We start from the raw sequence: 25,793 nt of genomic DNA on the forward strand, positions 1-25,793 counted from the left end.
CTCACCCTTAAATTGTCAATAAAAGCTCTGATCCTCTTGCTGTGAGTTCTTGTGGTTCAAGGTTCCTCTGTATCACAAAGCTGATATGTGATGATGGCAAAGGTGATGCAGGTGAAAAGTGACCAGGTTGCCTGGGGACACCCATGTAGGAATGGTCTGGAGCCACCCGACTGCTAATGTGACACAACCGTGAAGGACTGAGGGGCTTTGGAGCATAACCTCACTCCTAAAAGGTTAAAAATTAGCAGCCAGCACAATTAATAACTGGAACAACTCAATTCAGGGTGGTGTGGGGGCTTTTGATAGGCAAGGAGGACACCATCTCCAGCCTACTGCCCTGTGTGAGCTGGCATGGCTGGGAAAGGCTGCAGGACCTTGGCAGCAATGGTGTCACCACAGCAGTGTTTCTCACGTTCAAAACAGCCCCAGATGCTGTTTTTCAACTCTTCTTGGTCCCTTGGGCCTCCTCCATCCTAACAGTGGTATTTTTGTCTCTGCAGGCGGTTGCCCTGTATGCATCTCTTTCACCAAGTGTGCGTGGACCAGTGGCTGGCCACCAGCAAGAAGTGTCCGATCTGCAGGGTGGACATTGAAACTCAGCTCGGCTCGGACAGTTGAAAAGACTAGCTGGACACACCATTTTCCTTACCAGGTCGTACGGCCATAAACCCTTGCAGCGAAATTTTTTGCCTTCTGAGCCATTTGATTGAGAGGGGAAGTCTGCAGGCACGTTAGTGAGGAGGTGGAGGTGGTGATACAATATCTAGCAGTAGGGAGATATTGCACATATACGCAGGATACAGGCCCAGTGAAAGGGAGCTGGCATTCCCGGAGCTCAGAGACCCCGTGCTGCAGAAGATTTTAGTGTTGAACATGAAGGAACTAGTTGTAGTCCGGCCTGTCAATCCTGCTTTTAATGGGGATTGTATATATACCTCTCAAATATGTAGAAACATGTTAGGGGTCCTTTAGCTATTTCTATGGATGGCAGCTGGAGCATGTTAGCTTAAGAAATGTTGTGTTTGATGCCCTACTCATCTTGTGGTGGACATGTTGCTGTTACCTAATTTGCACCAAATATTTTTTCATAGATTCCTTATTTTGGTGCCTGATAAATACATTGCAGAGGGAGAAAAAAGACGTCAAACTTTCCCACCCCTTGGGGTGGGGGAAAGAGGAGAAAAAGCAAAATCCTGTTTACAGTCAGAAGGGTTTGCGCTCTTTGCCTCAGCCGCGTGTGCTTCTTTCCCTTGCATTTACAGTGTGTTGCAAATTTAGAGAAGCTTAATGAAAATAAAAATAAAGATTGGGGATAAAATGAACGAAGCAATAGGGAAAAGCTTCGTTCCTGCTTGTCTGCTGGTGCTGGACACTTTCTGTAGCAGCACAGTATTTGAGTAGATGCTGTTTCTTTGCTTTCTGTATCTTAAAAAAGTAGCTTGTCATATCAAAATCCAAGGAAGTTCTGTCTACATGATTGCAATTGTCCGTGATGCTTTCTTCTGTGAGCTGTGTGGCTGGTTGGCTTTGCCAGCACTGCTCCAAAATGATGGTTATGGGAGCCTGCGCCTACAGCTGTTCTTTGGGGTGTAATAACCAGAGAGGTGCTGAGAGGTGCAAAATGCCGACCCCTCTCCCATTGCAAAAGCATCTCTTGATAACGGGATGGAGGAAAACTCGATGCTCACAAGACACTGCCGAGACCATGAGCCCTTGGGTGTGGGAGGGGAAGGCAGGGTGGAGGTGGGGTTGCCACTTTCGGGAGCCTTGCTGCTGGGCTGTGACCCGCCTCAAAGCATGCGCACCCGTGCCCACGTGGGCTTGTGTAAGTGTTTCAGGCCGTGTCCACACGGAGTAATCAGTGGTTGTCAAAATGAAACTTAATCACATTAACACTCAAAACAGAATTAAGAGGTAATACCCAAAGGAGCGAGCTGTTGTGATCCATGCTCCTCCTGAAAAAAAAAGGCCTCAGCACACCAACCGCAGGGACCGGGTGGAAAATCCTCGGGAAAACCAACATTCACAACCAAAACCTGTAGTTTTCTTTTTTTTTCTTTTTTTTTTTTCTTTCATACTAGGGGAGAAAAGAGCTGCAGAGGAGCAGCAGGGGAATTAGAAACATAACCTATTGAAAATGCTGGTGTGGTGGGAATGATTTCTGGCTCCTCTGAGCATCTGTTTCACTGGAGAGAAATGCTCTCCCAGTAGATTCAATCATAAACTATCATCTGAGAAACTGCAAGATTCACATGAGCTGTAACTGGAAAACACCAGCCTCAGAGGCACCACACAGATTTCTTTTTTCTTCCCAATGAGAGAAGGGAGAGAAGGAGGGAAGCCCCATGTGAGGGTGCAGGAGCCTCTCTCTTCGTGTGCTCATGCAGGTGGGAAGGAGTGGAGGGGGACAAATGGTGACATATAGAGAAGACATAAGAAATTCTTGGCTGTGAGGGTGGAGAGGCCCTGGCACAGGTTGCCCAGAGAACCCTGGAAGCGTCCAAGGCCAGGTTGGATGGGATTGGAGTGACCTGGTCTAGTGAAAGGTGTCCCTGCCCATGGTAGGGGGTTTGGAAAAAGATGAGCTTTAAGGTCCCTGCCAACCCAAACCATTCCATGACTTTATGACACATTTGCCACCCAGCACAAGTGACGGCTTCTTGGGGGATGTGGTGGTCCGAGCCCTGATGTCCATGGGTCAGGGAGTGGCCCATGAATACCTATAGGGCTGGGTCCACCAGCATTGAAGCAGCATTACAGATAATACTAATAATACTAACAACGTGGACAAGCAAAGCAAGGCTTTGGTGGTAAAACACACTCTGAGCAGGTTTGCTCTGTCCAGGTGTGACCTGGAGGGGCGAAACAGGGAGAGTAACAGGGGGATTGATACCCTCGCTGGGTGGGCAGGGAACGAAGAACGCTTCTGGACCGCGTGTTTTCTTTTAAAGCCTATGAGAAAGTGTTACTATTTGCCTAATAAACAAGCACAGTTTTTAAAAAAAAAAAATCGAACAAACTTAAAAAAAAAAAAAACAAAACAACAAACCTTTGGTGAAGAAAAGCACCAAACTCCCATGGTCTCGTGTGAGTGACTGATCCCAAGGTGCGTGCGAATTTACAGTGTCTGGAGTTGTATCGGTGTGTCAGGTTCCTTTGCATTTAAATAATTTTTACAAGTAGGTTGCGAGTTAGGATGAGTTTAAAAACAAAGTGAAACAAACATCAACAACAACAACAACAACAACAAAAGAAATCTAGAAAAAAACCATCAATAGTTTACAGGGTTTTGTGAGTTTAAATGCCTTATATTTAACAATCATAATTTATGACTAACTTGTAGATATTGTGGGTTCTTATTTAATTATTTTTATAGTTGTTTTTTTGCATTTTTAATTATAATTTATTTATTTAGAAATTACTACTAATTTTTTTTATTACTCCTATTACCTCATTTTTGCATTGTTTCTGGGAATGGAATGCTTTGCATGCATCGGTACTTAAAAAAAATTAAACAGGGGATGTGGGGGGTAATGCTTATCTTGTCAAAAACAAACAAACAAAAAAAAACAAAAAAAAGAGAAAAAAATCAGGGTGTGTGATTACAAACTGTATTACTGTGGTGCTGTTACCTTGGATACATTCCATAAAAATGCAAACCTTTGATTCTGTATGCTGTGACATAGTGGAAAACTGCAATATAGTGACTGTGTTTAGCACATATATATGAACATTATTTGCACTCATAATCAAACTCTGGTGATCCTTTCACTTGTGTCCTTGCGCATTGAAGGCGATTAACGACGCTCTGCATAAACCAAAATGTTTTGGTTGATTCTTGGTACTGCCCTGTCCCTGATGCCTCTGGTGATGCTGCTGCTGCTGCTGCTGCTGCTGCTGCTGCTGCTGCTGCTGCTGCTGCTTGTGGTGACCCTGCAATAACACCTAGCAGGCCCCCGCTGCAAGGCTGTGCTTGGGGCAATGCATGCCTTTAATGCAAGACTCTGCAGATTGTGTCAAAATTGGAGGAAGGAAGCCCAGGTGTGGTGGGTTTGTGTAATTTTTGGCGTCTATCAGTGCTCGGTTTGGCTCTTTTCACCCTCTGTGTGTACGCCCAGCTGGGGTAAAGGAGGCAATAGGGTGAGCCTGAGCTTGGAGGCAACAGAAATGAGGGACTTAATGCAGTTTTTAGGGGTTGACCTCTTTACTCAAAGGCTAGGAGGGCTCTGGCACAGGTTGCCCAAAGAAGCTGTGGCTGCCCCATCCCTGGAAATGTCCAAGGCCAAATTGGATGAGGCTTGGAGCAGCCTGGGCTAGTGGAAGGTGTCTCTGCCCATGGTAGGGGGTGGAACGAGTTGAGCTTTAAGGTCCCTTCCAGCCCAAACCATTCTGTGATCCTGTGACACCCTGTCTAGCTGAGAGCGGTTGGGATGGACACGGGATCCATTTGCCATCTCTTTGCAACACCTGCCATGAGCACTGGCTATAACCCAGCTCTGAGACATGCAAGGCACAGAAGCATTTAGCACTGATCTCACCCAGTTGGTTTCATCCCTCCTGTACAGGGGGGACCCTCAGTTTGGAGCTTTTTAATCCAGTGTAGAGCTGGGACGTGCCCCAGAGCCCTCCTGTCCCCAAGAAGGGGGTCAGCCCCAAACAGACATGTCCAAGCATCCCTGTCCTGCCATGGCTGCGCCGCTCTTGCAATGCATTGCCCTTTCCCCAAAGGCTCCTGAGTATCACGTGTTCCAGCTTTGCAAGAAGGTTAGAGAATCTCTGATAACATTTTAAGCTTTAAGCCATAATCACACTCGGTCAGTGCAGACACTCAGCTGTCTAGAGAGACAAGTGGGGTTTGATGCATGTGCTCAGCCAGTAGCCATCCTCCCCACAAAAAGGCTTTGGATGACATTCTCTGTTGGGTTAGAAAGGCACAAAATCACAGTACCTTAATTTTTTTCTCTCTGTCCCTTCAGGGTGCTGCGCTGCTTTGTTGACTTTGCCTTACCCCGGGTTTTAAACCTGTGTTTTTCACCTTGCTGCTCTGTAACATTCCTCCCCTGTAGCCTGGAGCTGTGATTTTGAGCTGTGTGGGGACAGGGGGATTGGTTGTCATCCTCTCCAAAGTCACTGTAAGAGGGATAAGCAAAACAAGAAGCGAGCAAACAAAACCCCCTCTCCTTTAATGACCCGGGCAGGTGAAAGGATCACCCACATTTTTGTATTCCTACTGCTGTTCTGTTGTGCTGTGCAACATTTTGCTACATAGACTATTTTATAGAAGAAAGCTAGAAAAATATTTATTATTAATATTAAAGCAATAGTGCATTGAAGAAATGGAAAGACATTAGAAATTGTGTAAATGCTTAGATTCACTTTTGGTGGATTTTTTGTACTTTATTTATAACTAATAAAACAAACTGCATTGCTAACTATAAACCTGTGCCACACAGAAGCCACCTGGCAGGGCAATCACTTGGTCTTTATTTACTGCTCATTTCTGGTCTCTTTGGGTTGGAATAAATTCTTCTTTCACTGCTTGTGTCTTTGGTGTGCAGGAGAACCACTGCTGGGGTATAAAATACTCTGCCCATCTGGTTTGCAGAGGCTGCTGGGGGCTGAGCCCCATAGCAGAGGTGAGGTGAGGCTCTCCACACCTGGCACATCGCTGTGCCTGATGTCCCCTGGCACCAGTTCAGTGATCAGGTACCAAAACTGCTTTCTAGAGTTTCAGAAAACCGCCTATTAAAGAAAAATTTCTCGTCTAAACACATTACATGGTGCCTGTAGAGTATCTCTAGCAAGTCCTGAAGAGCTATCAACAGGTGCTCCATCCTCCTGGTGGAGAAGAATTTCGTTCTGTGTGGGTCTCTAGTTTAATAACTAAGGAAGGGGAAACTGATTGGAAGAAAAAAAACCCTTCAAACTAATACAGGTACATTTGAGGGTATTTTCAGTCATTTTAGCTACCCATTGGAGAATCCAATTGGTCATACACCTAATTTTGCATCTTGCAAAGTATGTTCTGTCGGTCCTCCTGTGCTTTTGTTTTCTCTCACAACAAATGGTGCCAGTCTCTGCTACTGCCCACTCTTGATTAAGCTGCTCCTCCTGAAAAAGCTGAAACCAGTGCCCAGCTTTGACTTTGTGATTAGACTAAATAAGCCTTGGAGAAAAGTGGCTGCTGATCACAGAGATTTGGTTCCTGTAGCTGAAGGGAATTGCCGGCTCCTCCACCATCCATCAAAAGGTGCATAAGGGATGAACCGCGTTCACACAACACAAAGCTCTTGTTACAGGAAGCTTTTAGAAACTCAGAAACAAGAAAACAGGTTAAAAGTGGCCCACTGGTCCAGCTGGGGAAAATCTCAGTTTCTCGCTGAGATCCTGCTGATGTCCTTCGAAAGGGTGGCGGCGCTGGGAGAGGTGCTGCAGATGGCAATCGGATTTGTTTCAGAACTGGAGCAGCAAATGAGCCGCCAGGGGAGGGAGAGGGACTGTGCCCATCACGGCACAGCAGCGCGGACCAAGATGCAACACCTTTATTCACCGCCAGCATCTGCTCCCACAGCAGCTGCCCAGGGCCGGGAAGCTCAGCCCTTATTTGTGTCTTGTAGTGTCTAAATCTGCAGCTGGCCCACAGGTTGTAGCTCAGAGCTGTACAACCCCATTAATAAATTTATTTTTTCTTGTTTGTTTTTTTTTTCTTCTTTTTTTTTTTTCCTTTTTAGCTCTTTTCTGGTTTAAAATGGACCTCTAGACAAAAGGAAGATTTTAAGATATTTTCTACATACAGAATGTATTATACTTCACATCTCTCTGTAATTCCCCCTTCTTGAGCCTAAGGTTGATGTAGGCATGATGCTACCAAAAATGCTTAGCAACAATTTAATAGAGATTTGCAAATAATTCTCTGTCTGTGTCCTGCAGCAAGAAGCAACTGGTCCTTCAGCATGAAACACTGCTGAATATTCGTTGTTTATGCTTTTCACTGGCAGCACCCAAGTGCTTTAGTAAACCTACATTTAGTACACTTAGCACTTCATCAGAGTTGTAGAATGGTGGAGAACACAAATGCAATGGGACAGGCAGGTTTTGAAGACTCACACTGAGTGGTACGAATCTTGTGCTTTGCTCTCGCTTCTCATTTACACTATTGTTTTTAGGATGAAGAAATGTGCATTAAAATGCCACCAATTAGGAAAGAAAAAGGAAGAAAAGAAGGTAGAGGTTGGTGGTGGGAGCAGGAGCTTTGTATCTGCCTGACACACCAGCTTTGGGATGCTTGGCCTCCGCAGGAAAAGATTGAGTAAGCCCTGCAAAAGGCACAGGAATAGGAAAATTTTGGCTTTTCTCCTCCCTAGATCTCCTCTTGGCCAAGAATGCGTTGAATTTAGCAGCTTAATGCAAATCCAGCTGTTGGAAAAACTCCACTCTTGCCTTATTACTTCTGTAGCATTAGTGGTAGGAACAGAGGGATTCCCCAGAGCCAGGGTGGAGCTGAGCTTTGCACTAACGAGGGGCTTGTTTGAAGTCTTCAGTGGAAAAAGGCAGAGTTCCTTCATGCTTTGCCAAGGTTGCCTTCCCGGAGAGCAGTGAAGATGCTGAGCCTCTATCAGCAAACTCTCTCTTGGCCCTTTTCAGGCCAGCTTTGCCTGGATATTTGTGTTGAATAAGCCTGTATAGGGATGGCAGGTGATTTGATGACAACCCAGGTACCTAGAAACCCATCTCCCACCTACACAGTGATTTGGTCAGCCTGAAGATATTAATTCCCACTTCAACTGCGCCTCAATCCGTGGTTCTGGCCACTTGCTACATGTGATTCCTCCCAGTCCTGAGCACATCTCATATGCAAGGTAAGGATTTCTCTTTCCTCCTTGCCCCATGAAGGGATGGTGTGTGGGTCAGGAGCTGCCTCACTGCTCCCCAGGGCTGGAATCATAAAATCTTCATGGAATCACAGAATCATCACCAGATCACAGAATGGTTTGGGCTGGAAGGGACCTCAAAGGGTCAGTTCCCACCCCCTGCCATGGGCAGGGACACCTTCCATTAGAACAGGTTGCTCCCAACTCCATCTAACCTGGCCTTGGAAGTACGTAGCAGTGCAGTGGGTTTGCCCGGGGGATGGCAGGGGTTAAACTGATGCTCTAATACCAGCTTCTCCACCACCCTGTACCAAGTAGGGGATGACTGGAGCCAGCTGGAAGTGCTGGGGCTACAGCACCCAGACGATGGGACAAACTCCTATTTCAGTGCAGCATGCCTTTGTCTAAAAAAGGGCCAAACCTCTTGACAGGAGGTTTTTTTTCACTGTGCTGGTTAGACTTGGGTGGGAGGGAATGCAGGGAGATCAAAAGCCTGACCCTTATTTTGCTTCAAACACCTGCTGGGGAACTGCAATGACACTGCACAAGAACAGCAAACCCAGATGCTCCAGACTCCATTCATGGGACCCCCTGGCTATCCAGGGAGTCCAAGCCCTATCCCAGCAGGGTCCCAGGGATGCAATCAGACCCTAGCAATCACCTCCAGCCCTCCTAAGGCTGTTCTGCTCCTCCTGCTGTTCAGCTCTTTGCTCAGGGCTGGGCAGCCCCACTGTGCAGTGAGGAGGGAGAACACAGCCAGCAAAGGCTGCTATTATTATTCCTCTCAGTGAGTAGTTGATCACTGATGAGGTTGATTACTGGGCTCATTTAAGCAACTTGCTCTGCTCCAAAACCACCAGTTACCATAAAGTTTTCTAAAACGAATTAGTCTGAGCTATTGTTTGTGAGCTGGCACAGACAGCCACGAATAAGGTCAAGTCTCTTCAGCAGTGCCTGCTGTGGAAAACAGAAAGGCAGAACTTCTCTGGGAGGCCTTGGGTGGGTTACAGCAGCTTTCAAATACCCGTGAGCAATCGACAGAACCCCTAAGATGCTTCTAAACCCTGTCTCAGTATCACCAGCCTTTGCTGGGCCTCCTTTGTCCATGAGCAGTCAGGGATTGAGCAGTGGGAAACTCCTGCCTCGTGGCCTGGCACATCCAGCTGGGGTCCCAGCAAAGTATCATCCCCAACCCAGGAACTGGTGAGGTGGGTGGGCTTAGTGGGTTGAGCCCACTCTTGACCCATTTGATCCCTATTCATACAAAGTGCTTGTTTAAAACCAGCTTCTGGGAGAGGGAATGTTCTCTCCAGGGTGGGGCAGGAGGAAGGTCCCCATGGCCCTAACACCCTCCTTTCTCCTCCAAAGTATGTGTCCTGCTGTTTTGCTCCCTAGAGAGAGAGACAGGGCTCTAGAAGCAATGATTTATGAACAGATTTTCTTGTTGGTACCTGTAGAGATGCGAGTGCCTGGGAAGAGCTCACTGACAGGAGCACTGGCCCTTGCTGCCTCCAGGAAATCCCTTCTCCACCACAGAAAAAGACAAAACAGCAATCCTTATTAAAGGGGGAAAAAAAAGTTAAAATGAATGGCAGCTGCTCTGAAATGGAGCTGGTATTCAGGCCATGTAGGGTAAGATTATCCTGAGTCAGCTTTGAATATAGTTAGCACAGCTTCCTTGCTGTGGAATTGATTATCTGGGAGGTCTTTTGCTCTGGCAGCCATAACCATAGGTCTCAGCTCTTGGCAGAGTTGTAGGAATTCAGCCAGGGAGCTGAGTCTGCCCTGGGGAGAAAAAAAGCCCATGGGGTGGAAAACACCATGCACTGCTTGAAACCTGGCTGGGTGGATGCAGATGCTCCCCAAACTCCCTATGAAAAGTCCTGATGTTTTCCATGTGATACTTTCTGGAGGTGTGCATGTGTGTGTATGGACGTGCAGAGCTTGAAGTTGCCAGAAGTGGGGAAAAAACTGGTATCTCTAAGCTCAATTTTCTTAAATAAAAGTGTCTCAATTCTCTTAACCTCTATGCTCATGTAAAAGTGGAGCCCGTCAGTGGTGTAGGTCAGAGGGTTTTCTCAGCCCTGGCAAGGCATAGCACTGAAAGCAGAAACATCTAAGCTGGTAAAGGACAGGTTATGCCTCTGCTGGTTGTAGCTCTTAATCATAAGTAAGCAATAAAAGTATTTATTTAATTCACAGCTTTACGTGCACTTTCAAAAAAAAAAGCAGCATTACTCTTACAAAATGTTAACCCAGGAAGAGTGTCTTGCTACTAAAAATCTCTCAATACAAAAGGCAGTGTTTTAAAAAGCAAAATGCAATATAAAACAGTACAATGAGGAAAAATATATGCATGCTGAAGGGACTGAAACCCTCCTGCAGCTGTGCCCTCCTCAGTGAGTAGGAAAAAGGTCCCTGCAGATTAACCCATCCCCCCGGTTCTCATCCAGCCACTTCCCACAGGGAAATATGGTGGTGACACCAGTGGCCGAGTTGGTGATCTCCACCCGCTCCACCAGCCAGCCTGGAGCCAGGCCGCTGTTGTCGTGCTCAATCCGGACCTTTTTCAGCTCCCCCATGTCCAGCGTTTCCAGGTAAAACCTGTTGGTTTTGCCTCGCTCAAAGAGGTTCCTGAACTTCTGCTTCAGCGCCCGCTTTCCTGAGTCCCCATTCAGGCCATAGATGGTGATGAACACGTTGGCATCGGTGCCCGCGCCCTTCTCGAAGCCTGTGACCACGATGGTTTCGTATTTGACTGGCACCAAGCTCCGGGCTTTGCTGGCGAAGCTCTCGGTGACCTTGGCACACTCAAAGACTTTGTAGTCTCGCCTCTTGTATCGCAGAGGGATTTTCACATTGCACCTGAAAAAGTACCTGTCACGGGGAAATCGGCAGCAGGTTAATGGTGTGGGCAGCCACTTTGTGGGGCAAATGTTAGAGAATCGTAGAATTGTTTGTGTTGAAAAAGCCTTGTAAGGTCATTGAGTCAACCTGCTACCCCAGCACTGCCAAGGCCACCACTGACCCATGTCCCCAGGTGCCACATCCACACAGCTTTTAAACTCCTTCAGGGATGGGGACTCCAACACTGCCCTGGGCAGCTGGGACAGGGATGGACAAACCTTTCCATGGAGGAATTTTCTCTGATGTCCAACCTGAGCCTCCCCTGGCCCAGCCTGAGGCCGTTCCCTCTCCTCCTGTCCCTGTTCCCTGCGAGCAGAGCCCGACCCCCCCGGCTGCCCCCTCCTGTCAGGGACTTGTGCAGAGCCACAAGGTCCCCCCTGAGCCTCCTTTGCTCCAGCCTGAGCCCCTTTCCCAGCTCCCTCAGCCGCTCCTGGGGCTCCAGCCCCTTCCCAGCTCCATTCCCTTCCCTGGACACGCTCCAGCCCCTCCATGTCTCTCTTGTCCTGAGGGGCCCAGAGCTGTCCCCAGCACTGGAGGTGCCTCAGCAGTGCCAGCACAGGGGACGGGCCCTGCCCTGGGGCTGTGGTCATGCTGTTGGTACAAACATGGAGCCAGCAAGTTATGGACTGTGCATTCTACTAAATTGCCCAATATTAATGCTGTTTCATCACTTTTCCCTATACATGCCAGCACTTGAATATCTCTCTAGAAAGAGAGCCACCATGGGACTTTGCAACTGGAAAATCTGACATCTTCCCACACAAGTACAGACACACTGCACACGGGAAGGATCAGTGTGGGGCTCTTGTCACCTCTGTAGTCTGCGCAATGACATGTCCAGTTACCAAGGCAGGACAAGCAGTCAGACCCACAGCTAAGGCAGGAAAAAAGGCATAAAAAAGGAATGGGAAAGATGGAGGAGGTTTAAATCTCCCCTTTCCTTTCTAGATCACCCGTCTCATTCTTAGCAGGGAAAAAAAAGTCAGAACACAGAAGTGATAGGTACCAGATGCCGACTGCCCTTGTCTCTGCAGTGCTGTCTCTGGTGAGGTGCGGGGAACACCGAGCACATCCATCAATTACCTCGTACCTGGCACTCAGCCAGGGGCTGGAGAATTTTGCTTTTAATGATGCATTTCATTTCCAATGATGCAGATCAGTTCCAAATGAGCTTTTCCCCCTTACCCCGCCTTCACTGAACTGCAGCAGGTCCTCCTGAGTGGAATGTGGCTGGAGTGCAGCATGTGTGTAAAATAAACACCTGGAGGAAGGGTTACTGTGACTCCAGCTGTTTGGTGTTTCTTAAGCACTTCCTATACTCTTGGCATTTTCTGCAGCCAAAAATGAAGGACTCATTCCCGGGAAAGAAGCTTTGTAGATGAGAAATTCCAGGGGGAGCAAAATTTGAGGCTCGGGGACAGAAAAACTGCATGAGAGTGTGATGGAGAGGATGCCTGATGCCGCAGTTTGATTTCCTCAGCTGTGTAATATCTCGTGGTCTGGAGGTATAATGGTGCTTGCCAATTTTCACAAGGGTCAAAAAGAAAAGAGATGACCTTTGTAGCCCTGGAATGTGCAAGGAAAATCTTTAAATACTGTAGGAGCTTGGGGTGTGGGTTCGGACGGTTGGGGACGGCGAGGACAGACGACGACGAGAGATCTCTATAGGCAGATCTTGGAACATGCGGTTTATTGCAAAGGGCGTGGGTATAGGGGCACTGCTCAGAGCTGCAGCTGGCAGCTCTGAGCAGGCCCAAGAGAGCAAGAGAGTAAGCGGGTAAGAGAGAGAGAGAGCGAGAGGAATGAGAGTGAAGAAGAAGTAATGAGAATAGAATGGAAAGGTGAAGTCCTGGTTACAATACAATAAATCATCTTCTGTACTGAATATTCTAATTGTCACTAACCAATCTAATACAAGATACAAATCCTATAGCATTTACATACAGCCTACAAGAGTTCTTATATTACCATAGAGTGTTACATCTTAACTTCTAAAAACTACTCTTTGGACCCCTTCTGCTGAGCTAGTAGGGTCTGCTCCGACCCTTGGACCTGCCTGCAAGCAGAGGGTATTGTTCAATCAAGAGGGGATTACCTTCAGTTGGCCATACCATTGTTTTCCAGTTGTTCAGTAACTAAGACTTGGTAATTCAAAGGTGGCTTTCATTTCAATGTTGCTTATAGTTTTCATATTCCCAAAATCTTTTGTCAGGCAATCATATTTATAAGGCTTTCCTGTTTCATCTTCCCCAACAAAATACAATCTTTTTACATACTAAGATCTACTACCAAGAGGACAAATCCCAGTGTAATTCAAAACTATTGCTGCAACAACCTGGTAACTCTTTTAATTTGGTTTTTGGCTTGTCTGGGTCGGTTTTTTGAGTATTTGGGTTGGGTAATAGCTGAAGTGAGAACTTGTCACAGTGCAAGCTCTCCAGTTGTTCATGTGCACAGCACACACCACAGTGAAGTGCGGCATCTGCAGAGCTGGACCCCTGCTCCAGTGCAAGGACAGGCTGCAGACTTCACCTGTACCTCCTGGCTACCCTTTTTAATTTAAAGCAATCCTAAAAATATAGGACTTTATGAGAAAACCTTTGGCCCCTTCACAGCACACTGTCCCAGCAGTTTCAGCATGCTCCCAGTGAGTTCAGGGCACGGATCTGATTGCACAGCTGGACTTCGAGGGTTCCAGGCTTTTCCCCACCAGGAGAAAAGAACATGTTTTAGTATGCAATTGACTGAGTTTTCATTCAGCAAATATTATTAAGGCTCTTCAGCTGGCTGATTAATTTGCTAGGAGAGACTCTTAGCTTCTAAAAAAAAAAAGTGCCTCTTCAAGGATTTCTTCTTAAACACCCAATTGTCTCAGCTGGAACGAACTTCTTGTAGTTAAATTCTTAAGCAGCAATGGAAATATCATGGAGAAGAGAAGAAGTCCACAATTAATGTCGTGGATTGTTTTGCTGAAGTGTAGTTTGTTCTGCAAATGGAAGATCTCCTGTCTGTTCCTGTTCAGTCCCTGTGGAATCTGCTCCCCTTCCAAAGATGGGGCCCAGGCCAAAGTGTGTAGGACCTGACACAGGGCTCCTCAGGTATGTTTGAGCTGCATGACTGTGACCTTTCCAGTCACTCCTGGCGTTTTGGACCAGACCAGGAGGATCTCTCATCCAAACTTCTCTGAATCAGAGGGTCAGGGTTTGTCTTACTCTCAACTTGTTACTAGGAACTCCTTCATGAGACTTACTTACCTAAAGACCAGTCTGTGGAGAGTACCCTACTAACTCCTTGAATTTCAGCCACTCTGATTATTTTCCATAAGGTGAGACATAAATTTGTCCTGTCTGTGAGATTGACCCCAGCCAATTTGTTAGTCAATTCACCTGCAGATGCAAATACCCTCTTTAACAACTCAGAAATTGCACAGGTAAGTCACATATGGACATTTGGGACACACTAAACTGCATATCAGAAAGGAAGACTTTCTACTATTTCTTAAGCCTGAAATGTTTTAGGTGGATGTGTGCAGAGCTGCTCAGCTCCCCCATGCCCTCCCAGGGTAGCTCCTTGCAGATGAGCAGGCACTTACTTGTTGCAGAGCTCCATCTCTGTCACGGTAATCTCCTGGACATGCCAGAAGACATCAGCTTTTGCAGAGGACTTCTTCCCATCTTTTGGGCAGTGACCAACACAGATGGCTGCAATATCACCAACGTTCTTTGAAGGAAACTGGAATATGTCTGTTGCTCCCCTACAGGAAACAGGGAGCAGTTTCAGCATCCTGGAGGCTGCCAGTGACTTGCCTCATATGGACATTAAGTAATTTGCACATGGCAATGGAAGAGAGAAGATAAGCCTTCATTTACAGTCATTTGATTTAACCTACAATCATTCAACACAAAGTATAATTTCCATATTTAAATTTAGTATTTTCTCTGATTAGGGGTGACACTTTAAATTGTTGCCACTAGGACTTTCTAGGATAAACTTGAGCTGTTCCACATACAAAATCAATTTGCCTCATTACAGATAAAGCTAAAGAATGACTAATTTCCCCTCCAGCACTTATTCATTCATTCTTGACAGATACTGTATCTCTTACACATCTACCCACTGTAGCTGTTTTAAATTTGCTAGTTCATCCACCCTTCCTGAAGCTTGGATTGGAAATAGTTCAGAGAAACAATTAAATCACAGAATCTCAGCATGGTTTGGGTTGGAAAGGACCCTAAAGACCATCTAGTTCCAAACCGCTGTCATGGGCAGGCATGATAGGTCTCTGTCAAAGTGTTGACTGGATCCGTGTTGTGTCCCCTGAGTATCTGTTAGGTTTATTTCCTTGGACTGGCCCTTGTTCCCTCCAAGGACAGACTGCGACTCATGAAGAGTGATGTTTAACTCCTCCGTAGACACCATCAGCTCAAGGTCAGGAGGAAGCTCCTCCTGGTCTTTCATATTTCACATGATGTCTCAGACAGTCATATTACATTCCACATGAGCCATAATTTCACCTTTCTTTACCAGAAAAACCTTTCCTCCCTGCAAAGCAACACAACACCAGGAGTGCCTGTGACTTTGACAAGGTCCCTGTCTCCTAAGGGTGTGCTGTGTCGTTAAACAAAGCAGAAAATCCTGCTCACACCTGGAGCACTTTGGTCCCACGTGGGAGAAGGAATATGCCCCATGTTCCATGGATGTGCCTCCAGCAGGAGGCTGATTCCTGCCTTTCCTCACGCGACAGTGATCTTGCAGCCTTACCCCGCAGATCCGTCTGCAGAGTCAAATCTGAGCAGCTCTGACAACATCTAGCCTCCAACTATTATTACTTTCTCTCTGATTCCCACTGCCAGTGAGATGCTGGAAAAGGAACTAAAACCACCTCCAGCTTCCTTCTGCTCCTCCCAGCCAAAAACCACACAGCCTCCCTGCGGTCTTGTATGTGCTGATACAAAAGGATGCACGCACACACACACACACACACACACATGCAACGTCCACATTTCCTCTCACCAAATGCATTTTTCTTGTTGTTCTAAAACCTACTCTGTGACTGCCCACCAGAAACTCACTTGTCATCTTCCTCTTAATTCAAGTGGGAAGCCATCGAGCTTTTTGGAAGGGGGATGAGAAGCAGCATAGCACAAACACTGCTCCCTAAACCATCCCGGAGAAGAGGTGGTGTTTGTGGAGGACACACAACTGGTGGGGAGTTCCTCTGGCCCACCATCCTGTTTACTACCTTTCAAATCTCCTTTTCTTGGAGGAGTTTTCCATAAGGAATTCCTTTGAACGGCCCATCTTTCCTTCTAGGATGATCCAGATGTTTTCCTTTGTATCTGCATCCTCTCTGTCGCTGGTTACTGTGACAATCTCATAGGCTTTAAAGCATAATTAACACACACGTTAAAAAGAAAAGGAAGAGCAGATGGCCTGCAAGATCTCTTCATTTGGCTGTCACTTTGCTTAAAATCCCTTTTCCTAATATTTACCACAGCACACAAGACAGCAAGCATTTGTGAAGTAAGGGTGGAAACACTGAAATCTGTGGGACTTTTGACTTCTAAGTGCTTCGGGATAGAATACATGAAAAATATGAGTCCTGCTCAATCAGGTAGCAAGAATAGATGGAGTTATTCTTAGAATCATAGAATATTCTGAGTTGGAGTGACCCACAAGGATGATTGAAGTCCATCTTGAACAAGCTGTGTCCAGCTCCATGCTGTGCTAAGCACTTCATCTGAAAAACAGCCCAAATCCTCCTATTTTCTTCTATTTTTTTTTGTGTGCCACTGTTCCTAGCAGAGTGAGGATGTCCATGTATCCAACACGATGTGCTCAGATGCTGTGGTGGCCTGTAAGTACCCAAAATGGCCCTCACAAGGCTGATTTTTTTCAGGGGCAGAGCAAATTCACTGTGAAGCAATGTGATTATTTTCTCTCCAGGATTCTCCTGAAGAAGAGCTCTGGTGCAGTATTCTTGAGATGGACTCTGCCTATCATCAGCGTGGTTAAGTAACTCTTGTTGGCTGAATCACCCACCACATCAGATACCAGTGTAATTACCTTGGGCCCAGTGGGATTACCCAGAGCAGATCCAGGACCATGGGCTGTTAAGCTCAGCTGTCATGTTCAGCTGGGACACTTAAGCTGGTAGCCCTGAACGAGTGAAAGAGGGTGCTGGAGCAATGTTACTTATCAAGCTTTAAGGACGGAACTTATTTTCCACCTCAAAGACTCAAGCACATTACTTCTAATGAGATCATATCCATGTGTTCTCATGGCTTACTGATGCACTGAATCACTGCAGATGGGCCCCTCTTAGGTTTCAACCTAGAATGAGATCTTTTTCTTCCTTACAAATCCTGTTTTGTTTCTTTCTTATCATAGAACTGCACTATTGAACTAAAGTGCATATGAAATAACCCTTAAAGCCTGCATGGAAACCTTTAGCTTGCAGGAGATGTGGTCCTATGGCCTCTGAGGTCACTCAGGAAATGACACAAAACCACTCAAAACTCACCAGTCCGTTCCTTCAGTTCCAGGATGTCATTATTGGCACAAGCCAGTTCCCTGATGAGCTGCCCATCATCTTCACCTTTAGCCAGCCAGCGATCACACTGGAAGCGAAATGTCTTGTCCAAGGCAGAGTCCATCACATCAATATATTCCAAGTGCCAGCCTGGTGCAATTCCTAGTAAAGTAACAAAAATAAAAAAGGTTTGGTTGTTTGCATGTAGCTTGAGTAAGGAGGTGAGGTACCTTTCCTTGGTAGTTCCATGCTAGTTGCTAGAAATTGTAGAATAAAGGAATGGTTCGGGCTGGAAGGCACCTTTAAAGTCCAATGCTCCAGATATAAGCAGGGACACCTTCCACTATTCCAGGTTGGTCCAAGCCCTGTCCAACCTGGCCTTGGACACTTCCAGGGTTGGGACAACCACAAGTTCCCTGGGCAACCTGTGCCAGACCCTCACTGCCCTCACTGTAAAAAATTTCTTCCTTTATATATCTAATCTAAATTGACCCTCTTCTATTTTTAAACCACCCCCGTTGCCCTGCTAAAATGTTTGTCCCCATCTTATAAGCACTGGCAGGGGCTCTAAGGTCTCCTCTCTGGATTTGAAGTCAGAATGTAAAGTATAACTTGCTCCTTTGGCCCTGCCAGCCAGCACATACAAGGCAACCACCTATCCTTGCCAAGCAACCAGGGCAAATTCATGAGTGCTGGGACTGGATGTGAAAACAGGACAGAGTAAAGTGATGGATGTTCCATCAGGGGGGCCTTCTGAGGAGCCACAGCACCTTTTTAGTTTGCTACTTCGTTTGTTTGGTTTGTTTTTTTCCCCATTGGAAAAGCAACTTGAAAACAAAGAAAACAGCATTTGAGAACATTTTCCTGATTTCTTTGTTAAAATCACAGGAGCACTTGTTGACCTCGGTGGGGACGTGAGGTTCTGACAGTTTTACTTACAAGTCCTGCTATTAGTCAGACAAAAAAAGGTTATGCTCATGATGAGACATCTCTGCTCACTTATTATGTACATCCTGGAGAGATTAAACAGCTTTTGCTCTTCCAGGAATTCACTGCCGTGTGCCTTCGTTTGCAAAAATTAATCCTCATTATCCTTGACTGGAAAATGATGGCACATTTTTGAGTTACATCAACAAGTTGCCCTTCTCCTGTGGACTGTGAGCCTCCACAATATGTGCTGGCCATTCTTTACCATCCTCACAGCCATTGCTGTTTTGTACTTTGGCTTCCAGAACCTTCTCCAACTTAGGAAATTTAATTGTGCACGATGAAGCACAGACCTCAACCAACAGCACCGTTTACCCCTTAAATTTCAGGGGCAAAAAACTGCAAAATCATTGTGAACATCTCTAGAACATCTTGCTTAGAGCAGACTCAGCTGAAGCAGTTGAGTGGGCTGTGTGTGGCCAGGTTTTTAATATCTCCAAGGATGGAGATTCCACAACCTCTCTGAGTGGCCTGTGCCAGAGTTTGATTACCCATGCAGAGAAAAAAAGCTTTTTTTCTTATTTGACATGGAATTTCCTGTATTTCAGTTTGAGCCCATTTGTTCTTGTCCTGTCCCTGGACACTGGTGAGAAGAACTTGGTGCCATCTGTTTTAATTTTACAGGTTGCCCAGAGAAGCTGTGGCTGCCCCTGGATCCCTGGAAGTATTCAAGGCCAGGTTGGACAGGGCTTGGAGCAACCTGGGATAGTGGAAGGTGTCCCTGCCCATGGCAGGAGTGGGACACGATTGTCTTTAAGATCTCTTTCAACCTGAAGATTCTGTGATTCCATGATTCTGTGAAGTTCTCCAGGGCTCCCACTGTGATTTAACTGGAGCAGCTTGCTCTTTGGGGCTGTTCTGGAAATTTATTCTACACATGTTGGCAGTGTCAACTGTTAATCTTTTGGTAGGATCTTTTCCATTTAAGTTCAATGAACCTCTCTGCAGCATATTCAGGAGACTGTTCTGCTTCCATCAAAACTTCAGTGACAATAGTACAGCATGAAAGAAAGAAAACACGCCTTCCTTCTGCAGTGAGAGACAGCAGTGACTGCAGGCCAGGGCGGAATAAATTGTTGATCTCAGCCCTGCTGCCAGCAGTGAACAGGATGATGGGGTCAGGATCACTGCTAAGCAGTACCAGAAAAGAGGCTGAGGTGCACATACCCTCCTCCCTCTTCTCCAGCCTGGTGCCAGCAGCCACACCACCAAGAAGCTGCAGCAAAAATCCTGCTCTTTTATCAGAGGCAGAGATGGGACAGACCTGACTTTCCTGCAGATGTTGGAGTTGAGGACAAAGCCAGCTCCTCCCCACAAAGATGCTTTTATCAGCTCTGGGCTATTTAAAGAGCAAATGCTGAGCTCTGTCAGGAATCAACACTGAAAAGAAAATGCCAACAGGGTGTTCTTTACAGCACAGGAGTACATAAATGAAGGATCTGGATGGACAGTCTTAGAAAAATGGTACAACTGCCCCTAAATATCTTCCCATCTTCTTCAAAAAAACCCCAAACATTTCTCTTCCCTCTCACTAGAATTTGCCTTTTTTCTCATTTTCATTCCTAGTTGTTAGTGACTTAAATTAGATTAAGAGACCTGTACAAGGATCCCTAAATGCTTTTCATTTCTAGGAGAAATAGCTCAGCCCAGGTGAAAGCTGTACTGGATATGTCCATAGCAGCATACCTCCCCACCCTGTCCATGTCCCATGGTGCCAGGAGGGGTGTCACATCAAAGGTCTCATTGCCACAGCACTAAAAACCATTTAGAAGCTGATGTGGAAATGGAAAGGTTGGTTTGTGTTTGAAAAATACAACCGGCTCTACCAGAAAAGGTATTGTTTTTCTCTTGTGTCAGACTGGGAAAATATATATAAAATTCCTTTTTGCGTTAGTCCAGAAAAAAAAAATGGAAAGGCCAGTGATGCACAGAGTCTAAATGTGAGACTTTCCCTCTGCTGGGCTGGCTCTGTGTGCTGGGGATCACGTCAGCAGAAGGAGAACAAATCATGTCTGCAGAACTACTTTTCAGGTCATGAAATCCTGGTTTCAGGCTATTATCCCGTTTACCCCTTGTGTTCCTCTGTGACTTTTGCAATGGGCTCAGAGACTCGACAGCACCTAAGCAATGATAGGAAAGGAAACTCCAACCCCAGAGTCACCAAATCCTCAACCCAAGCTGGTTTATAGAGCAGCATAGGAAGGAGGAAGAGGAGCCAGAAAGGTGATGTGAATGCAGCAGGGTGAAAGGATTTCCCAAGTCCTGACCACTGCTCACACAGCCTGGCTGCAAGGACAAACTGAAGGATCTCTGCAGAAATGGCTCATCAGCCTTTCCCCTTGACACTGTCCCTGATCCTGATCCACTGTGAGGGCCAGAGCTGCTCCATCACTCAGATTTGGGTGCTTGCAGAAAAACCAAAGCAGAGCTGTTAGTATCCCGTTGGCACCCCAAACAACAGTACCAGGAAAAAAAGGGCTCAGGAAAACATCAGCTGCACAAATTTCTGCCGTGAACCCAGTACAAACCAGGACCACTACATTTACCTCCATTAGTGCTTCAGGGCAGAAGGGAAGAAACAGCACATATCTGAGTAGTTCCTGCCCAATTATGCCAGCCTTGGTCTTTAAAATAATTTGGTGAGAACTGCGCCTTTGTGAAAGGTTCCCGACCACCAAAACAAGTGTTCAACATTTGTAACAAAAGGTATTTCACCCCAGGCCTCATTTTGCTGCCATTGAAATCCCCAGCAACAAACCTGCCTTAATAAAACCCATGGCAGTGCCACATAGGCTCCTTAATGGTCTGCAGCTGGAAGTGACATTTTCAATAGCATGCAAAACATTTCAAATGTAATTAGAGGAAGAGAAGAGCTTTGGGGAAAAAAGAATCACTTTGCTTGCTTGACTCTGTATAATTTAGTGTGATGTAGGGAAATGTATTCTTTTCTCCAAATATCTTTATCCAAAAGAGCAGTTATTTGTCCCATTTATCCTCTTATTCAAAAGGATGCAAGGTGGCTGCTGGGTGATACTGGGCAAGGACCCCCTGTGTACACCTGAAGGGCCCTCACAGGACCATCTTTCGTTTTCCCCAGGTGATGCTGGAGGTCTGTGCTTTCCTGACATTAGACAGGTTGGATTGTAAGCTCCTTGTCACCTGTTTGTGCAGTGATTAGCACAATCGAGTCTGACTGTAGAAGCGGTAGATGAAACACAGATAATGACATTACTGCTTCATTTAACTAAAACCCCAGCCTGCAGCACCAGAAGCTTCCTTTGCCTCCCTCAGCAGCAGCCACAACTTGCCTGTACTCACCCCTAAAATATTAAGCCATTTTGACACCTGCAGAAACACGGGAAGATGGATGAAAAAAAGACTGAAACAAGTGTGGTGGATCCACTGCTCACCCAACACCTGGTCCCTGACCTTGCTATAGTGAATATTAACTATTCCTTGCAAAGAAAGAGCTGGTGGGATCAAATCTGCTGGCAGAACCATATCGTGCCTGGATATACACATGTCCATGGAAGTCTCCACTTTTTGCAGCCGTATTCATGGACTATCCTCTTTATCCCTTATCCTTCTGTAGCATATCTTTTCTGGTTTGGTTTTGCAAGCAGCTGATGACCGATTGAGGATAATAGTAGTCATTACTGGTGCTTATGTTTCCACAGGAGTAAAAAATCCCTCCTGCTTGGGACGTTGACTGCTCAGGGGCCAGTGAAGAATTGCTGCTGCCAAGCCATTCACAACCATCAACCCGCACTGCTCAGCCCCTTAACTGCATTTTTATTTATTATTTTTTTTTAATTTTAATGTTCTCTGAAACATGAAGTAATGACCATTGCACAGACAGTTCATCAGCCTTGCATCCTCTGGCATTGTTTGTCCCCTGCCTGGTTAGGTGAGCAGCCATCCCTAAACCTCACCTCATGAAGCATCGCCCAGAAAGTGGTGGGAGTTTTGATAGCGGCATCAAATCGCTAGAAATGGAGCCTTAATTGTGAGGTGTTAAAATCATAGCATCTAGATGTGCATCAGTACATCTCAAAGCACTCTAAGAAGGTGAATAATTTTTATCCCTAATTTACATAATTGAAAATGAGGCACAGGGATGTGATTTACGCAAGGTCATTCAGCAAGCCAGTGGCAGAATAAAAATAGATCCATTTTGTATATCTCTCCTTTAGGATCATGTTAGTTCACACCACAACATTTCTCATCAGGGCAGACAGGCAATGCAAAACCCCTCACAACATTTGAGAAAGCAGAAGATGAACACTTGGGACAGTTTTAGAGAAGAGGTGCCCTGCACCCCCCTTTCCTCTATTGTCTCTGCAACTTGTTCAGTCCAAGATTTGACTCAGGTCAAAACCGCCCATAAATTACCCTCAGACACACCCCAGTCCTCCAGCCCTCGCATCTTACAGATAAACTACTCCTGTGCAAAAGCACTTAGCAGCTCAGACTGGAGATGGAACAATTTCTCAGATTATATTCTTGTGATTGAAGAAAATTTTGTATTTTATTGAAGAATACTTGAAGCAAAAGCTTTTAACAAGGATGCAGGATAATTTGTCCCTAAGAGGAGCAAAGGAGGCCTGTAGAAAAGAGAAGCTTTTACAGAAATGATAATTCTAAGGCTACCTCTGGCCTTTTGGGCTCCTTCTGAACTGTTCTGCAATTCCCAAGATTGGAAAGGAATGAATGCACAAGGTCAACACTGAAGCTGTCTTCTTCTCTCTGGTTCTGCTGTTTTAATTCCTTACATCTTTTTTTCTGCTTCCTGTCAGCTCTGGACTGTGATATCTTGGCATATCTGTTGGTTAAGCTGTAACACCTGTAGCACATCTTTCACAGAATCATGGAATGGTTTGGGATAGGTGGGAGATTGAAACTCATCCCATTCCACCCCCTGTCCTGGGCAGGAACACCTTCCACTATCCCAGCCTCCTCCAAGCCCAATCCAACCTGGCCTTGAGCAGTTCCAGGGATGGGGCAGCCACAGCTTCTCTGGGCAACCTGTGCCAGGGCCTCACCACCCTCTCAGGGGTGCAGTCCTTATCTTCGTGATAACACTGTTTGGCACAAAGGAAAAACCTGGCATTGAAGAGAGAGGAAGGTGCAAGGATTGTGAAGGGGGCTCTGTGGGTCAGTGCTGGGTCTCCCAAGGTGCTGAGGGCAGATTTGGGCAATTTGAAGCACTAATCAGCCATGGCATATTTGCTGGCATGCTGCAGGCCTGCAGATTGCACCCTGACGTGTGCCCACTCTGAGCTGCAGACTTCAATGCACCCAGAAAGATGTGCAGGAGCTGTCACTGTCTTCCTCTGTAGTGAGCCACCAGCAGAACAGGGAGCATGACGGACTCTCCTCTCCTTGGGCAGTTTTACACATCTATTTCTCTTCCTCTCACTTTGTATTTAAAGCGGAAACTCTTCAACAAATCTGCCCCGAGGATCAGCAGACTTTATGAGGTAACAGTCAAGAGCTGAGAGGGGGGCTTAGAAAAGCCCTTCTCAGGCCTGATAGCTGAGTAAATCCTTACAAAGGCCTAAAAAATCCAGTTCTTTAGGGTTTTTTTCTAAATAATTTATGGTCTACAAGTGCCCCAAAGGCTTGGAATCATGTCCATGAATTGCAGAAAGAGACCTTTGGAATAGCTGTGTGCTGTGAGTTCAAGGCCTGGCCAATTTAGCATCTGAGCCAAGATACTGCTCTCTGAAAAGGTAGTTCCTTCAGAGAAAGAAAAGGAAAACCAAGGGTACATAAATGGTTCTGACTTGAGTCCATATCAAGAAAGGAAATAAGAGACTTTCTTTTTTGGAAGAGCCATCCAAAAGGAGTCACTGGGGCAGATAGGCTATTTAAAATTCTGCTAGACAATGTCAGAGCAGTTGGTGAATTAGAAAGGCCCTTTTAAGACAAAGAAGAAGTTTGGCTCCATAACCTTGGTATTTGCTTTTGTCTTTGCTCCTACAACAGAGAAAAGTCTAGTTTATCTGTAATTAGACTGTTCCTGGCTCCCCTTGGTTGATGGCAACTGAGATAATCAAGAATCTGAAATTAATTACTTTAGACAGACTGCTTATCACCTGGATTCAAATCTACTCAGGCAGATGAGGGAGCTAAGTCCAGATTTCCCATACCTCCTTGTTTCATGGAGAAAAAGGCAACAATAATCCATTAAAAAAAAAAGGGGGGGAAAAAAAAGCTTTTTGTAGGTAAATAATTCTGCTACTGAGATACTGAGAAACTTTCAGTCATTCTTCCAGAATGGTGATTTAGTCCTTACAGCAGACAAAAAAAAAAAAAAAAAAAAAAAAAATTGAGGCCTATATTTAGAAAGCCAGCATTTCTGCAGACCTACAGATACTGATCTTGCATAAATGTAGAAGTAAATGAACTGAGATATGAGAAAATACATAGTGTCTATCTGAGATCAGGAGATGGGGAGTCTGGAAGTGATTAAATTTGCTCAGGGAGTCTAAATATATTAGGTCGAACATCAGTATCTCAAAGTAAACAGGGGCAAGATAAAAAGGCGTGGAGCAAAATTAAAACTAAATTTCATTCACGTCACTTTGCTGTTACCAGAATCTCATTGGTGAACTCTAAACATCTAAAAAAATCAGGAACAATTCCTTGAAATTGCAGTTGTGAAGTCTTTAAACTGCCTGTTTTCAAATGAGCAACAACTTCCTCCCTAATCATTTTTATTGAAGTTAGAGAAATTAGATGGGGGCTTCATTCCTCCTTTATGTCTCATACAGAGATGCCACTCAGCAGTTTTTGTGGGGAAAACGGCATTTAAAAGCTTTAACGTGGGACCATAAAACTGGCATGCTTTTCCAGAGGATGAAAACACGGTGTTTGCAATTTAAAGACCTTCTGACACTTTGCCACGGCAATTACTGTCTCTTCAACTCTGAACACCCTTCTGCAGTCAGATTTCAGTGAAAGGATAGACAAAAGTGGGATGAGAACTGGGACTAAAGCCACTGCAGCAAGGCTTCACCAAGGGAGAGGGATGCTGAGCTGTGGTGCATGGCATGGTGAACACAATGGGCGAGGCATTTAAATGTATTTTATCCTGAAATACAAGCAGATGGTTGACATCTTGATATGACAAGGAAAAAGAAGCCTTTTGATGGTTCGTATTTCCCCTAACTAGCTCTGATGGGGCACTTGATGTGGTATTGACATTGGTCCCAAATATCAGAAGGACCTGGAGCTGCTGCAGCCAGTCCAGAGGAGGCCATGGAGATGCTCCAGGGCTGGAGCCCCTCTGCTCTGCAGCCAGCCTGGGACAGCTGGGGGTGTTCAGCTGCACAAGAGAAGGCTCCAGGGAGAGCTCAGAGCCCCTGGCAGGGCCTAAAGGGGCTCCAGGAGAGCTGCAGAGGGACTGGGGACAAGGCATGCAGGGACAGGACACAGGGAATGGCTTCCCAGTGCCAGAGGGCAGGGCTGGATGGGATATTGGGAAGGAATTG

At 45.8% G+C, this 25,793-nt stretch overlaps 2 protein-coding genes across 6 annotated transcripts in view; one reads left to right on the forward strand and one right to left on the reverse strand.

The window, feature by feature from the left end:
• The window catches only part of RNF165 (ring finger protein 165), a 53,563-nt gene extending 49,916 nt beyond the window's left edge, over positions 1 to 3,647 (forward strand). For all 4 annotated transcript variants that reach the window (XM_039567172.1, XM_039567173.1, XM_019292014.3 and 1 more), the window contains one exon: positions 501 to 3,647. In XM_039567172.1, coding sequence (XP_039423106.1) covers positions 501 to 618 — 118 coding nt within the window. In that variant the 3' untranslated portion in view covers positions 619 to 3,647. The remainder of the gene's footprint in view (positions 1 to 500) is intronic.
• Positions 3,648 to 10,022: 6,375 nt separating this feature from the next.
• LOXHD1 (lipoxygenase homology PLAT domains 1) overlaps positions 10,023 to 25,793 on the reverse strand; it is a 78,649-nt gene continuing 62,878 nt past the window's right edge. For both annotated transcript variants that reach the window (XM_039567746.1, XM_039567745.1), the window contains exons 22-25: positions 17,302 to 17,472; positions 16,021 to 16,159; positions 14,371 to 14,532; positions 10,023 to 10,748 (exon numbers count right to left, since the gene is read on the reverse strand). In XM_039567746.1, coding sequence (XP_039423680.1) covers positions 10,268 to 10,748; positions 14,371 to 14,532; positions 16,021 to 16,159; positions 17,302 to 17,472 — 953 coding nt within the window. In that variant the 3' untranslated portion in view covers positions 10,023 to 10,267. The remainder of the gene's footprint in view (positions 10,749 to 14,370; positions 14,533 to 16,020; positions 16,160 to 17,301; positions 17,473 to 25,793) is intronic.

Source organism: Corvus cornix, chromosome Z, assembly GCF_000738735.6.
Source record: "Corvus cornix cornix isolate S_Up_H32 chromosome Z, ASM73873v5, whole genome shotgun sequence".
Classification (NCBI taxonomy): Eukaryota; Metazoa; Chordata; class Aves; order Passeriformes; family Corvidae; genus Corvus; species Corvus cornix.